Genomic DNA, 12605 nt, shown 5'->3' with positions numbered 1-12605 from the left:
AGCCATGAATATCTGCAGATTGAAATTTGGAATGACATATTCGTTACGCATTCTCAACCAGGACCATTTTGACGAATGGGATGATGCTTTGAATATTGATGGGGAGCTTTTCACAAATTCCACCAACGCATATATTCAGCACGTAATTTAATTTCTGGCTAGCACTTTTTCGACTGTTGCACGCACCAGTGGCATTCAATCAGTGCTGAAAATAAAACATGTATGTGCTGGAGAGTAAACATGTGACTGCTCGTTTGGTAATTTCGTCCCGGCCGAAAGTTGTTCCCTGGACGTCATTGCGCAGTTGGGCGAATCCCCCGCTGATTTGCAGCTCTCGCACGTTGCTGTATGAATGGAATTCATTATTCCGTCCGCATTCATCGTCTCCGCGTGAAAAGACAAAATTACGCCCGCGCCGCGTATATTGCGCAGACGATTTGCATTTTATTGTGTTTTGCCCAAAGTACGTCGTTCAACTGCCGGGCCACGTTGCTCCGCCACCTCAGGCGCACCAATCACCGCAGGACGCCACCGACGTCGCAATTTTGTGTCTGACCGCAGTAAATGATTTGTAAAATATGAGCCTGGATTTTAGTTGAATAATTTATCTCTCTGGGAGAGTTAAGTGCATATTTTTATTTTATTTAAATTTGTTTTGAGTCATAATATCAACAATTTTAATTTAATAATATGTTCTGCAGAACCAATGTCTCAAGGTTGTCGTTCAAATTCGTTTCATCTGTTTGGCTATAAATCCCACTTCCACGCTTGAGCAGGCAAATTTTCGAAGTCATCGCTGTAAACCGCACACTGCTTGTACTCGCAGACGTAGGAGCTGAAGGCGTAGAGCAATTGCACGGCAGTCGAGTTCACCGCGACGGTGACCGAGTTGGCGGTGCTTGCGATCACGTCGCTCAGTTCATAATTCCCATCTGGCAGTTGGAACTGCGACAAGTGATATTACACCTCTGCTCTCTGTGTCAGTCAATAATTTAATGCACTCACAGCAAAGCCCGCCGCGCCGACCAGCTTGACGTTTCTGTCGTAAGTGATCGTTCGCGAGTCTGCAGCCAATTGATCAACACTCACAGGCTGGAATATTGATGATAACTTCGGTGAAGAGCTTTTTTGTTGGATTTTTACTTACAACAGGCCCGTATAAACTGAGGTTTTCGTTATAAATCAGTCTCCTTGCAGCATTTGCTAGTCTGTCCGCCACGGATTGTTTGTCGCGGGGGTGTATGCTGTTTTAAAGAGAGCGGAATAAATTTCGAATTATAATTCTTTAAGAGGCACAACATTAAAAGAAAAAAGTAGCATATATATACTTCTTTAATTGTGTATCAACTATAGACTGAAACTAATGACGAGACAGCAACATTAAGATCAAATTGTAAAAATATCATAAATATCTAAAAAAATGATCAAATTAGTACTTTTAAGCTACTATGAACTTTTCAATTATACGTTTATTAAATAGAATATAATTTTTTTTATAAATTTTCTGTTTAAATAATCTGTAACAAGTTAATGTTCTGAATAAATCTTACACTATTTTTTGATCTGACAATTAGACCACCTATTAAATCTGCCCAAATTTAGCAACTTACTAATTGATATCGACACTACTGTTGTGATGGTGATAATAAAAATTGTTGATTATAGTGCTATACTTTCGTTCAATATATTAGCAAAATAAGATTTTCACTGTAAGAATACTAGTTGTCTGCAGATTTTAGCTACGTTGGAATTTTTTACCTTCCTGTCGGTGACAGATGGTCAGTGAGGTCGTAAGAGGCAGCAGTGAACGCGTCGGGTAGAAGAGCATTGGGAAGAACGCCCAAATCCACGGTCTGGTGCCACCTGATGTCTCCCCATTTGTAGTTGTAATTGATCCAGACTGGACCATTCTAAAATCATGAGAATAATTATTGAAAACCAACTTATCGATTCTTTTCAAAAAAATTGTTTTGTTTAATTTAGGATAGCAATAATTGTTGGATTTGCCGATATAGAGGAAACTGACTTGTTTCATAAATTAATTTTTGGTGCATGGTGCATCTGACAATAAAAAAATTACGACACAAAATTGACTATAATTTCATATTTTGAAATTTTGCACCACTTGACCGTGATAATGACGCTAATTGAAATCCCTCTCATCGAGAGACGCTTTCTCCTTTAACAGGAAATTTTTCACATTTGCCTTTGGGCAAGCAGAGTGACGCAGTTTTGAAAGCAAACGAACTTTTGAGCCACGGAAACCTAACCAAGCTTTTAAAGGTCAATGGATATTCCTTCCTGAATGGAACTAGAACTGTATCAAATCTACTTTTATTTCTTCGTCGTTTCAAACCTGAACAACTCCAAAAGGAAATGCAACTCCATTTTCACCAGCCACTTCCCCTTGGAAAAAAGTCCGTTTCCAATCGTTGACCAGAGCCAGAATGTGGCAGGCGTAATAATCCTCATTGTAGTCGATATTTTGCTCGCCTGGAACAGCGGAATATGAATTCAACAAGACCTTCTATTAAAAGTAAAGCTTTACAGAAAAATTGTAAAAACCACCATGTTTACCTTTACTCAAAAAGAGTCTTTAAAATTGGGACAGAGCTAAAATTTTCTCATATTGTCGTTAAATTGTCTGAGAAACTCGGCCAATCAAACTGCGAGCACTATTTTCTTTTTTAATCACGGTTATTTACCAGAAGCGAAATTAATTAATGGATCTTCAAGCATAGCCAAAATTCACTTCATTTAATTTTAAACTGTAAATATTCCCTTCAAATCGCTTTCAAACTCACATTAACATAAAGAATGGGTTGAATAAAATGAAAATAGATATGTGATTTTCAGCAAAATGAAAAAATGGAAAGTTCAGGAAAGAGGCTCTATTAAATTTTCCTATCTTCTCCTGTTCGAGATATTTTGTCTTGCCAGAATTCGGAGCTATTCCCGGTTTCCCATTTATTCATTTTTTGCAGTGCCTTCTTCACTCCTACAGTGCACAAATATGCAAGGCCAATTAAAAAACTAAACAAATAGATTCCTTAACTGATTTGTTAAGTATGCACTTAAACTTCTATAAGAAGCCGTCTTTGTCTGACTGTTTTGCGAAAAATAAACGTGTAAAATTCCGAGAGCTACTTCCGTACCTTGAAGCCAAATTGCTCCCTTGACTGACGTCCTGGTCAGCGGAGCGATCATCGCGTTCCACAGAGCAGAGTCAGCGTTGCGATTGGTCCTGCGGAAAGACAATATTTACCGACGCTTATGCAATCCCGGCGTGCAGCAGTGTCGGGCAGGTTGCAGAGCCAGCAAAGCAAATATCAAACACACTCACTCGTTGGTGGCGAGCGGCGTGTTGCAATATTCTAACACCCTGCTCGAGGACCACGCTTCGATCCTCGTGCCAGGCCAGGTGGCGTCGATCAGCCCGATGGGAAAGGCGGCGTTCACAGCGTCAGAGAGGCGCTCGGCAAACAGGATGCACAGAGCGGAGAAATTGGGAACACGCTCTTCCTCTGGAGCGGTCCAATCGTAATTGAAGGTTGCCTCGTCCAATTCTATGTCTAGAGAGGTGTTCCGCGACACCTTTCGAAGCCGGAAGTGCTGGTAGTCGGCTATGGTTTTGTTTATTTCCTCTGAAGCGTTGTAAATCTAAATTTATCGGGATTGAAAATTGGAAATATATAATTTTTAACACTGTATACATTTACACAAGTGGAGTGCATTTGATAATATAGAGAGGAAATTGATTTTATGGACTATAAGACAACTTTTTAACAGTTTTAGGCTCTATTATTTCACAATTTCAGACTATTTAATCCTTTTCCAAGCTATTTTCTTGCCAATTAAAATCAAGTTTCAAGGGGAGGCAATTTGCTTTCATGCGTTTTTGGAATCTAAAAGAAGATAAGATCAAAGCTAACTTTTTCTCAGTTTATTTTAAAACTATTTTTAAGGAATTGATAAATTTCAATTATGAATTTATTTTGTTAGAATCAAAATATATTAAAAAAGCGATAAAACGCAAAGATTTTATTTAACCAATAATTTTACCACTATTTAGTACGTTTTGAATGTTCTTTTTCATTCTCCACATATTGTCTCGACTTTTTAAGGTAATGTTAGTTGGTTTTGTTCTCCAAAAACGGTTTAAGGTGACTTTAAGCGAGGCTTAAATGTCTTATAACTGCACAAATTTGTACTTGTTTGGTGTTTAGTGGTATTCAGACACTTAGAAAATTATTCAACCGTCTTAAATTCCCGATAATACTCATTTTAAGCCACTTTTTGACTGTTTAATTAAATTCATCAGATTCATTCCATTCCAATCAAAAATGCGGACACTGGTCTTTTTCGCACTATTGCGTAAAAGCAAATCGACATCAAATATCAAGAAAATATTTCATTGTGTTGTCCAAGCATGTATAGCGTTGAAATAATTAAAAGTTGAATTATTTTTCTTAGATTTCTTTACCAGGGATTGATCCAAGAAAATAAATAAATACGTTTAAAAGTTACAGCGCTTTTCATCTTTGAAAATATCGTTTAAATTTGTGTAAAAAGATTGATTTTCTTTTTTCGGAGGGGGACCAAGACAAAGTCTTGTCGGTCTGTGCTCTTAAGTATTGCAGAAGGTAGTGTAAATATTTCAAGAAGAAAAGTTACCAGGTTCAAGGACATTGCCATGTTGCTTTGTCCCGAGCAAACCCAAACGTCACCAAACGCCGCTTTCAAAGGGATGGTAACCATTCCAAAACTGCTAATCTGAAAAAAATAACCCGGTCGAGCATTCCACAAAAACGCGCTCTGAATAACGAGTACCTGTTGAACAGCGAAATCGATGGACTCGCTGGGTGGATGCGGTGGAAGGGTTATGCTCCACTCGCCGTTGGCTAAATGTATTTGAGCAAAAAATGGAATTGCATCAAGTAAATTGCTTTACCATTAATAGTTGTCGACAGTCTGTTGCTTTCGTAGGAAATGACGGCTTCGGCGTCTGGCTGACCGTAGCCCCAAATCACGGCGCTTTTTGGCTCCATTTGCAACACCATATTGTTGGTGTAGTAACTGGCCAGCCGGAATTCGGCCAACTCCTGGCCTGATAAGTGCTCGTCAGGAAAATGTGCATTTTCAAAAAAAGAGTAAAATTACCATTCGCGCAGACCAAAGCGAAGGTGATTAAAATATGTAAAATCTTCATATTTTGGTTGTGTAACAAAGAGCAAAATTCCCAAAGTGGAATGGATCTTAATTTGGGTACAAAAGACGTTTTGTCTAATCTGGTTTTTCATTGTTATCTGTTTTAGATGTACCATAAATATAAGCATAGTTTTTATCTATGCGTGCAGAATCGTTCCCATCTAAATATTTGCTTAGCATATCAAATTGCCTTATCTTATCTTCCAGTTCTTTAATGCATTTTTCAACTTATCACGTAAATGATTCTCGACAATTGGCCTGGCCCAATAAAGACGAGTCTCAGAGTAGGCCACGCACTAATTGAGACGGCGGAGAGCATCTCTCAATTGGCAGCGCTAGAGAGCAGACTTCTCTCTCGGAGAGCAGTGATATAGGGTGCTCAGAGATATCAGCCACGTGCATCGAACAAGGTAATAAAACAAATAAATCTCTTTCCAATGTATACAGCCGCCTGTCTCACCACTGCTAGATGTGCAATAACCACATGCTATAAGAGAAACAAATTAAAAAATAGTTATTATTAAATTTATTCAACGTTTTTCAATATAAAACACTGAATTTGTGTGTAGAAAAAGAGCAAAATAACTCTAAAAGTGGAAGAGAAAACTCTAATTTTGATTTAATTTCAACCCCTCAATGGATTCACTGCCAAAAATACACCTTACATATATCTTGAAAAATAAGGGAAATGAAATTTTTTATGTGAATACGCTATAAATTCTGAAAATCAGAGAGCACCGTTGAAATTTTTAAGAATAATTGTTACATTTTCCTTTAAATGCCATGCTTTATAAACCAAACAATCGGCAAGGAATACCAAGCAGGGCGTACCCTGAACAGCAGCGACCATGACATTGATATCGTCAAAATATGGTCAATCTCTTTATTCAAAACGCTTTACGGCTAACGTGGAGGCCAATTTCAAAAATTCCATCTGTGCTCTGATTTTCTGAATTTTAAGCTTTCACATTAAAATTACATTTTCCAACATACATGCGTACAGTACTTCAGGTAATCATAAATAATTTTAAAAAAATATTTCCCATAACAGAGAACTGAACTATGACGCGTCTCATCATTCTGCTGGCGCTTTCCTCCTTCACTTTGGCCAGCGTCAATGGTGCCCGGATTTTAGGGTTGTTTCCATATCCGAGTCGCAGCCACCTGAACGTATACTCAACCCTGACGAAGGCCCTTGCAGCCAGGGGCCACGAGCTGGTCGTGGTCAGCGCGTATTCGCTGGCCAAGCCGCCCGCCAACTACACTGACATCGACTCCATGCCGGCGGTCAAGGCCATCCATGACGCCATCTTCAACGCTGATGTTTACGATGACTTCTCAGACTTTCCGCTCTACCTAATCATGACCTCCTTCTGGGACGAGGGACTCTGGGTGACTGAGGAGTTCCTAAAGTACTCGAAGGTTGGGAAAAACCTTAAGATAAAAACTGAAATTATCCTTCGCAAAATTAATTCAATATAAAATTCACATCAAAAATAACAATTTTAGTAGAGAAAAATAGAGGATTTATTTGCTTACAAATTTAGGTTCAAGATATTCTGCAAGACAAACGAGGATTCGATCTCGTGATATCGGAGGCTTTTGTTGACGAGGCAGTGTATGCCTTTGCGTTTCACTTCCAAGTAAGACGTGCCTGTATAATCCGTTTAATATCAAGCTCCATTAACCTTCACGCTATGGAAAGGCTCCCCTGATATTAATTTCCTCTATGAACGGTTTGCACTGGATTAACCACGCAGTCGGCAACCCGGCACCTTTGTCTTACTACCCTAACCCCATGCTTACCTACACCGATCGCATGGAATTCTCCGAGAGACTCACAAACTTCCTCTTCACGAAAGTGTGGGACTTGGGAAACTATTTCTACTACTATCCGAAGCAGAATGAACTCAAAGAAAAGGTAATTGAATTATAATTTCCTTGTTTAAGCTAAAATTCCTTTAAAATCATTTTAAAAATAATGTCGCATGCTTGAATAAATTTTGGGAATTTTTGGAAGATTTTAGTCCTCATAAGTAGATTGTCTGTCATAATTATGAAATTCAGCTGGTACGAATCATCCGGAAAATCCTTATAAAATATAATCTTTTAATATATTATCTCGTTTTAGAAGAAAATAAACACTCGAATTTTTAAATTTTATCAATTTTTCACAGAAACCAGTCAGATTCTCATTTGATGGCATCATTAAAAATTTATTAAAAAAAAATCAAACTCCTTTTAATTCAGTTTTTCGGGCCTGGCTTGCCGGACGTAAGGGAAATTGAACGAAATGCCAGCCTCGTGTTGCTGAACGCCCACTTCACGACGACCTTTCCGCGCCCTTTGGTGCCCGCGATGGTCGAGGTGGGTGGCATGCACGTTAGCCCGAAGACCAACAAACTACCCGCGGACATTCAGGAATTCCTGGATGGTGCCACGCAAGGAGCGATTTACTTTTCAATGGGCTCCAATCTGCGCAGCGACCTCATGCCCGCGGAGAAGATTCGCGAGATTCTGGCGGCATTCGCCAAAATTCCGCAGCGGGTGCTCTGGAAATGGGAGTCGGATGAGTTGGCTGAGCGCCTGGAAAACGTAAAAACCGCAAAGTGGTTGCCACAACAGGACATCCTCGGTGAGAATTGGTCATTTGCAGGGTTGGGAATTTTAGACGATCGAACTTTTTTCTAAGCTTCTTTCAAATGAGCACGAATCATGTAATTTAAACCTTTTAGCCATTCTTAAAAAGACAAACATACAATTTGTTGTTTACATGTTGATTTTTAGATGTGTACAAAATTTATTTTTATTTGCTACTAAAAACTCTGTGACTTCTACAACAGTAAATTGAAACATTTCAACCATTTACAAAATATTTTCAATTTTTTGGTTGGAAAGATATGTGGCATCGTTTTAAAATTACAGAATTTTACAAAATGGAAATGTGAACCGTCTGATTAGGTGTAAATTTATAACGATTTTTTTAATAAAATTTTTTGCATTCATGCATCCATGGAATATTAGCCAATTTAGATGGATTTGGTTTTTACAGAGTCGGTTAAAAAAGTATTATATGGTTCATAAATGGTTTTAAATTGCATGATTTGTGCTCATCAGATGGTGCTGGAACGATTGAATAGCTTAGGAAAATAGTCAATCGATTATATTTCACAAACTCTAGTTCTAGAATGGAGAGCAAAGATTTTTTTTAATTTCCCTAAACGTGAATTCCTCGATTTGGCTGAACTCATTTTTGCTTCACGTTTGGAAAATGCACTGCTGCAACAGATATTGAAATTGAAATCGTTGCAGAAGAAGTGTTTTAGAATAAATCTATAAATTAACATTAGCACCATATTTTTTTAATTTTAAGGAAATTTCTAATTTGCATCTGTTTTAATTTGCATATCATCATACACTCTCGGCCTTTTTGCTCTCCATCCGGCCGGAATGCGTGTGCAGCGCACCCCAACGTCAAAGTATTCATAACTCACGGCGGATTACTGAGTGCCCAGGAGGCGGCGTTCCATGGAGTGGCACTGATTGGAATTCCGATTTTCGGCGACCAAATGCTCAACGTGAAGCAGGCGGAACGCGCTGGATACGCGGTCGTCGTGAATTATCATACTATATCTGAAAGCAGTTTCTCGGCAGCCATCGCCAAAGCTCTTCACGATGACAGGCACGTATATAAATTTAAAATACTTGATGGATATTAGGATAGAGATAATGAATTAAAGCACTTAAGTTCTTAATTTAAGCAATATTATGAGACAATGCGGCAAATATCAAAGAGATATTTACATCGCAGCACTCACAAAACTAATGTCTACTATGTATATAAATTAGCTTTTAAAAAAATATCACAAGAAATAGGTTGTATATTAAAATAAACTTCATAAATATTAAAAAGAATGATTAAAATAAAAACAAATTAAAAATAAAATATATAAGAATTATAAATTAAATAAAATTTTTACAGTAAAATTTAAATTTTGAATTTTACAAGTAGTTTGTTTATTTATGTTATTAAAATATTATAAAAGCCAATGTTTATCAGAATCCAATCTGAAGCGAAGCGGCGAGCAAAGGTTGTGCGAGACCAGCCGCAAACAGCATTGGAAAGAGCTGTCTACTGGACGGAGTACGTCCTTCGGCACCGAGGCGCTCCTCATTTACGGTCAGAGGCACTCTCTTTAGATTGGTACCAATTGGAACTTCTCGACGTGTATTCATTCATCACTCTTGTCCTGCTCGCACTCTTATTGTCACTCGCGTTTTGCGTCAGGAAGTTGATAAGCAATTGTACTAGAAATAATAAAATTAAATCTGATTGATAACAGACTATTTCTCTACAATAACAAATAATTCGATAAACAAAGGTAACATTTTGTCCTGCACAAGAACACAAGTAAGGTGCAACAATTAAACATAAAAATTTACTTTCATTTGGATATTTTATTAAATTTCTTGTTTTTGCCAACAAAAAATAATTTCATTATTAAATTTAAAAACATTTAATTGGAAGATAAGTATACTTTTACCCCTCATAAAATTTTAAAAATTAACAAATCTCAGTCATATATACAGTATATATATTTCATACACATAAGTGACGCGTAGAGACAACGATTGTGCAAATAATGAGCCACACTCTAGAATTATATTTGATGGCTCCGGCCTTGGCAAGCACTTTTGGGAGGAGTCAAAGGCCCTTTTCAAACAATTTGACTTTGGTCTGCGAGCGATAGTGTTTTAGTCGCTCGCGCGAGGCAAAAACGACGAGATGCAGTTATCAGCGGCACTCGCTCTCGCTTTTTTGCTTGCCGGGTGCCAGCAGACGCTCGGTGCCAAAATCCTGGCCATCACGCCCATCGTCTCACCGAGCCACGGCATCTGGAATCGCGCCCTGCTCGAGGGGCTGGCTGACAAGGGCCACGACGTTACGGCAATCATCCCATTCGTAGGCAAGAATAGGACTGGTATAAGGTGAAAATCCTCTTTAGGATGCATTGGGAATTATTTGTCGACTATTAAAGAGTACTTCCAAAACGTTAAATAAATTTTCTCTTTTGCTCATGAAAGAGTTGTTGTTTCTTGTTTTCAGCTTTAACTGTAATTAAATAATGTAAAATATATTCAAGTGCATAGAGATTTTAGCTTCATTCGACAACTAAATTTGAAAGGTTTTCAAATTTATTAAAACTTCTAAACCTATTGAGAGTTAACATTTCGGGAGTGTCCCAGGAGAACTGAAAGTTTTTTTAAGAAGCCTATATAAATCGTCTTTTGGTGACCAAATTTAGAATCCAAAAAAATTGTATAGCATTTAACTTCTTGCAAAAGAAATTTTTTATTTGGTTTTGTTTATAATTTTTAACGAGCTTTTTGCATATTTATAATTAATTTTTACATTTCAATGCTACAAAAACTTTAAGGAATATACTTTGATGATAATGAAAATTTGTAAACGAATCTCAGTAGCAATCTCATATTAAGATTTAGCTAGATGTTTATCACAAAGTGCTAAGAAGTGCATTTTCTATTAAATTACACGATGATAAACATTTTGTAAACAAAACCATATAATTATAATTTATTGTAATAAATTATGAGCGTAATAAATTTTAGACTTCTTAGAATAAATAATTTTTAATCAAAGTTGAAGTTATATATAATTCACAACTTTTCAACATTATTTATAAAACCATTGGTATTTAATAAATTATTTTTTCTTCTGTTCATGAAGCTACCATGACATTGGTGGGCTATACGAAGATGACGACTTCATTGAATTTGCCCACCTGGGCATCAAAGGCAACATTGACGCCTTCTGGGACTTTGCAACCGAAGTGAACCCGACTCAAGCCAAATCAGAAGTGTCCAAGCGGCTGCTGATCGACAGCAAGGAAAAGTACGACCTGGTCATATATGAGATGTGCATGAGCGAAGTGTTTGTCGCTATCCTACCCAAATTTCAAGCGCCGATCGTCGCGATCGACGCTTACGCCGACGGCTGGTGGAATTGGGAAGCGTTCGGGGTTGATGCTCGTCCTTCTATTTTTCCAAGCTCCATTCTACCTTACAAGTAAAAACAATTCTATTTTTCGATACTTTAGCTAAAAAAATGTTGATTGAATTTTTTGGAAGAACTAATACATACATAATTGTAATTTTTACTATTTTTGTAGGTATCCAATGACATTTCGTCAAAGGGTTGTCAATTTTCTGACTCGCCTCTATGATCGATACCAGAGGAGAAACTATCTCAAAGTTCAGCAGGCTCTTGCCAATCACGTATTTGGCAAACAAGCGTCGCAGATAGACGAGGTGGAAAATAATTACGACTTTTTCTTGATCAACAATGGACCTCCGGGCGTGGATTTGGGCAGGGCCCTCCCTCCGAATTTCAAGGAAGTAGGCTGCCTGCAGTGCAGACCAGCTGACCCAAGCCAACTCCAACCCGTAAAAAAGAATAAGTTTTAAAAATTGACATTTTTATACTTTTGTTGATTAGAACGTCAGAGAATTCCTGGACAGTGCAACGGACGGATTCATTTTCTTTAGTCTGGGGTCCAATGTGAAGAGTAGCCTTCTTCCCGATGATGTTAAAAAGGGGATTATAGAAGTTTTTGGCAAGCTTAAACAAAAGGTTTTGTGGAAATTCGAGGATGACAATTTGCCCGGCAAGCCGAAAAACGTTCTCATCAACAAGTGGCTATCTCAACAGGACGTATTAGGCAATACTAAGATTTGATAAGCGCATTTCATGCATTCTAATCAAATTTTTAAATTATTTAGGCCACAAAAACATGCGTATTTTCATCACGCATGGCGGTCGACTCAGCGCCCAAGAGGCGAATTACCACGGCGTGCCGCTAGTTGTCATTCCTATTTTCGCCGACCAGCACAAAAATGGAGAGAATGCACTCAACGCCGGCGTCGGGGTCACACTCAAATTTTTATCGTTTACTAAAGAGAAGTTCGCCAAGGCCATTCATGAAGTGCTTAATAATCCGATGTAATAAATAAAATTTGTATCATAAAAATGATTAAAATAATACAAAATCTATTATAGTTACAGAGAAAATGCTCAGCGGTATTCGTCGATCGCCAGAGACACGCTGCACACGCCGTTGGAAGAGGCAACTTTTTGGATCGAGTACGTTATTCGGCACAAAGGAGCAAAGCACTTGCGACCGGCCGGCCAGCACCTCAACTGGATCCAGCTCCATTCAATCGACGTGATTGCATTTCTGCTCTCACCTTTTGTTCTAATAGCGTTCCTCTTGAAAAAGTTCCTCTGTTCAAAGAAGGAGAAAGTTAAAAAGCAATAAAATTTATTTACTTTATTAATGGATCATGTTTTAAAAAAACCTGTTTCGTAAAAAACAAAC

General features: G+C 38.0%; 2 protein-coding genes across 2 annotated transcripts; one reads left to right on the top strand and one right to left on the bottom strand.

Annotated features, from left to right (window-relative positions):
• Positions 1-665: 665 nt before the first annotated feature.
• LOC135934846 (sialate O-acetylesterase-like) lies at positions 666-6058 on the bottom strand. Its single transcript, XM_065476844.1, has 11 exons — positions 6040-6058; positions 4952-5107; positions 4831-4901; positions 4675-4773; positions 3344-3660; positions 3156-3244; positions 2357-2493; positions 1759-1910; positions 1148-1244; positions 1006-1092; positions 666-945 (listed from the first exon to the last, which is right to left on the bottom strand). Exons 1-11 carry the CDS (start codon positions 6056-6058, stop codon positions 748-750), a joined length of 1422 nt encoding a protein of 473 aa, XP_065332916.1. The 3' UTR covers positions 666-747.
• On the top strand, positions 5481-12560 carry LOC135934838 (uncharacterized). The gene is made up of 13 exons (XM_065476834.1): positions 5481-5618; positions 6260-6630; positions 6756-6851; positions 6914-7129; positions 7459-7843; positions 8671-8890; positions 9269-9542; positions 9968-10197; positions 10958-11296; positions 11400-11673; positions 11726-11948; positions 12010-12229; positions 12287-12560. Exons 2-13 carry the CDS (start codon positions 6271-6273, stop codon positions 12543-12545), a joined length of 3096 nt encoding a protein of 1031 aa, XP_065332906.1. The 5' UTR covers positions 5481-5618; positions 6260-6270; the 3' UTR covers positions 12546-12560.
• The last annotated feature ends 45 nt before the right edge of the window (positions 12561-12605 follow it).

The sequence above is a fragment of the Cloeon dipterum genome, chromosome 1 (genome assembly GCF_949628265.1).
Source record: "Cloeon dipterum chromosome 1, ieCloDipt1.1, whole genome shotgun sequence".
In the NCBI taxonomy this organism is placed as follows: domain Eukaryota; kingdom Metazoa; phylum Arthropoda; class Insecta; order Ephemeroptera; family Baetidae; genus Cloeon; species Cloeon dipterum.
The sequence above is the reverse complement of the archived record's forward strand: the minus strand, read 5'-3'. Positions and strand labels throughout refer to the sequence as shown.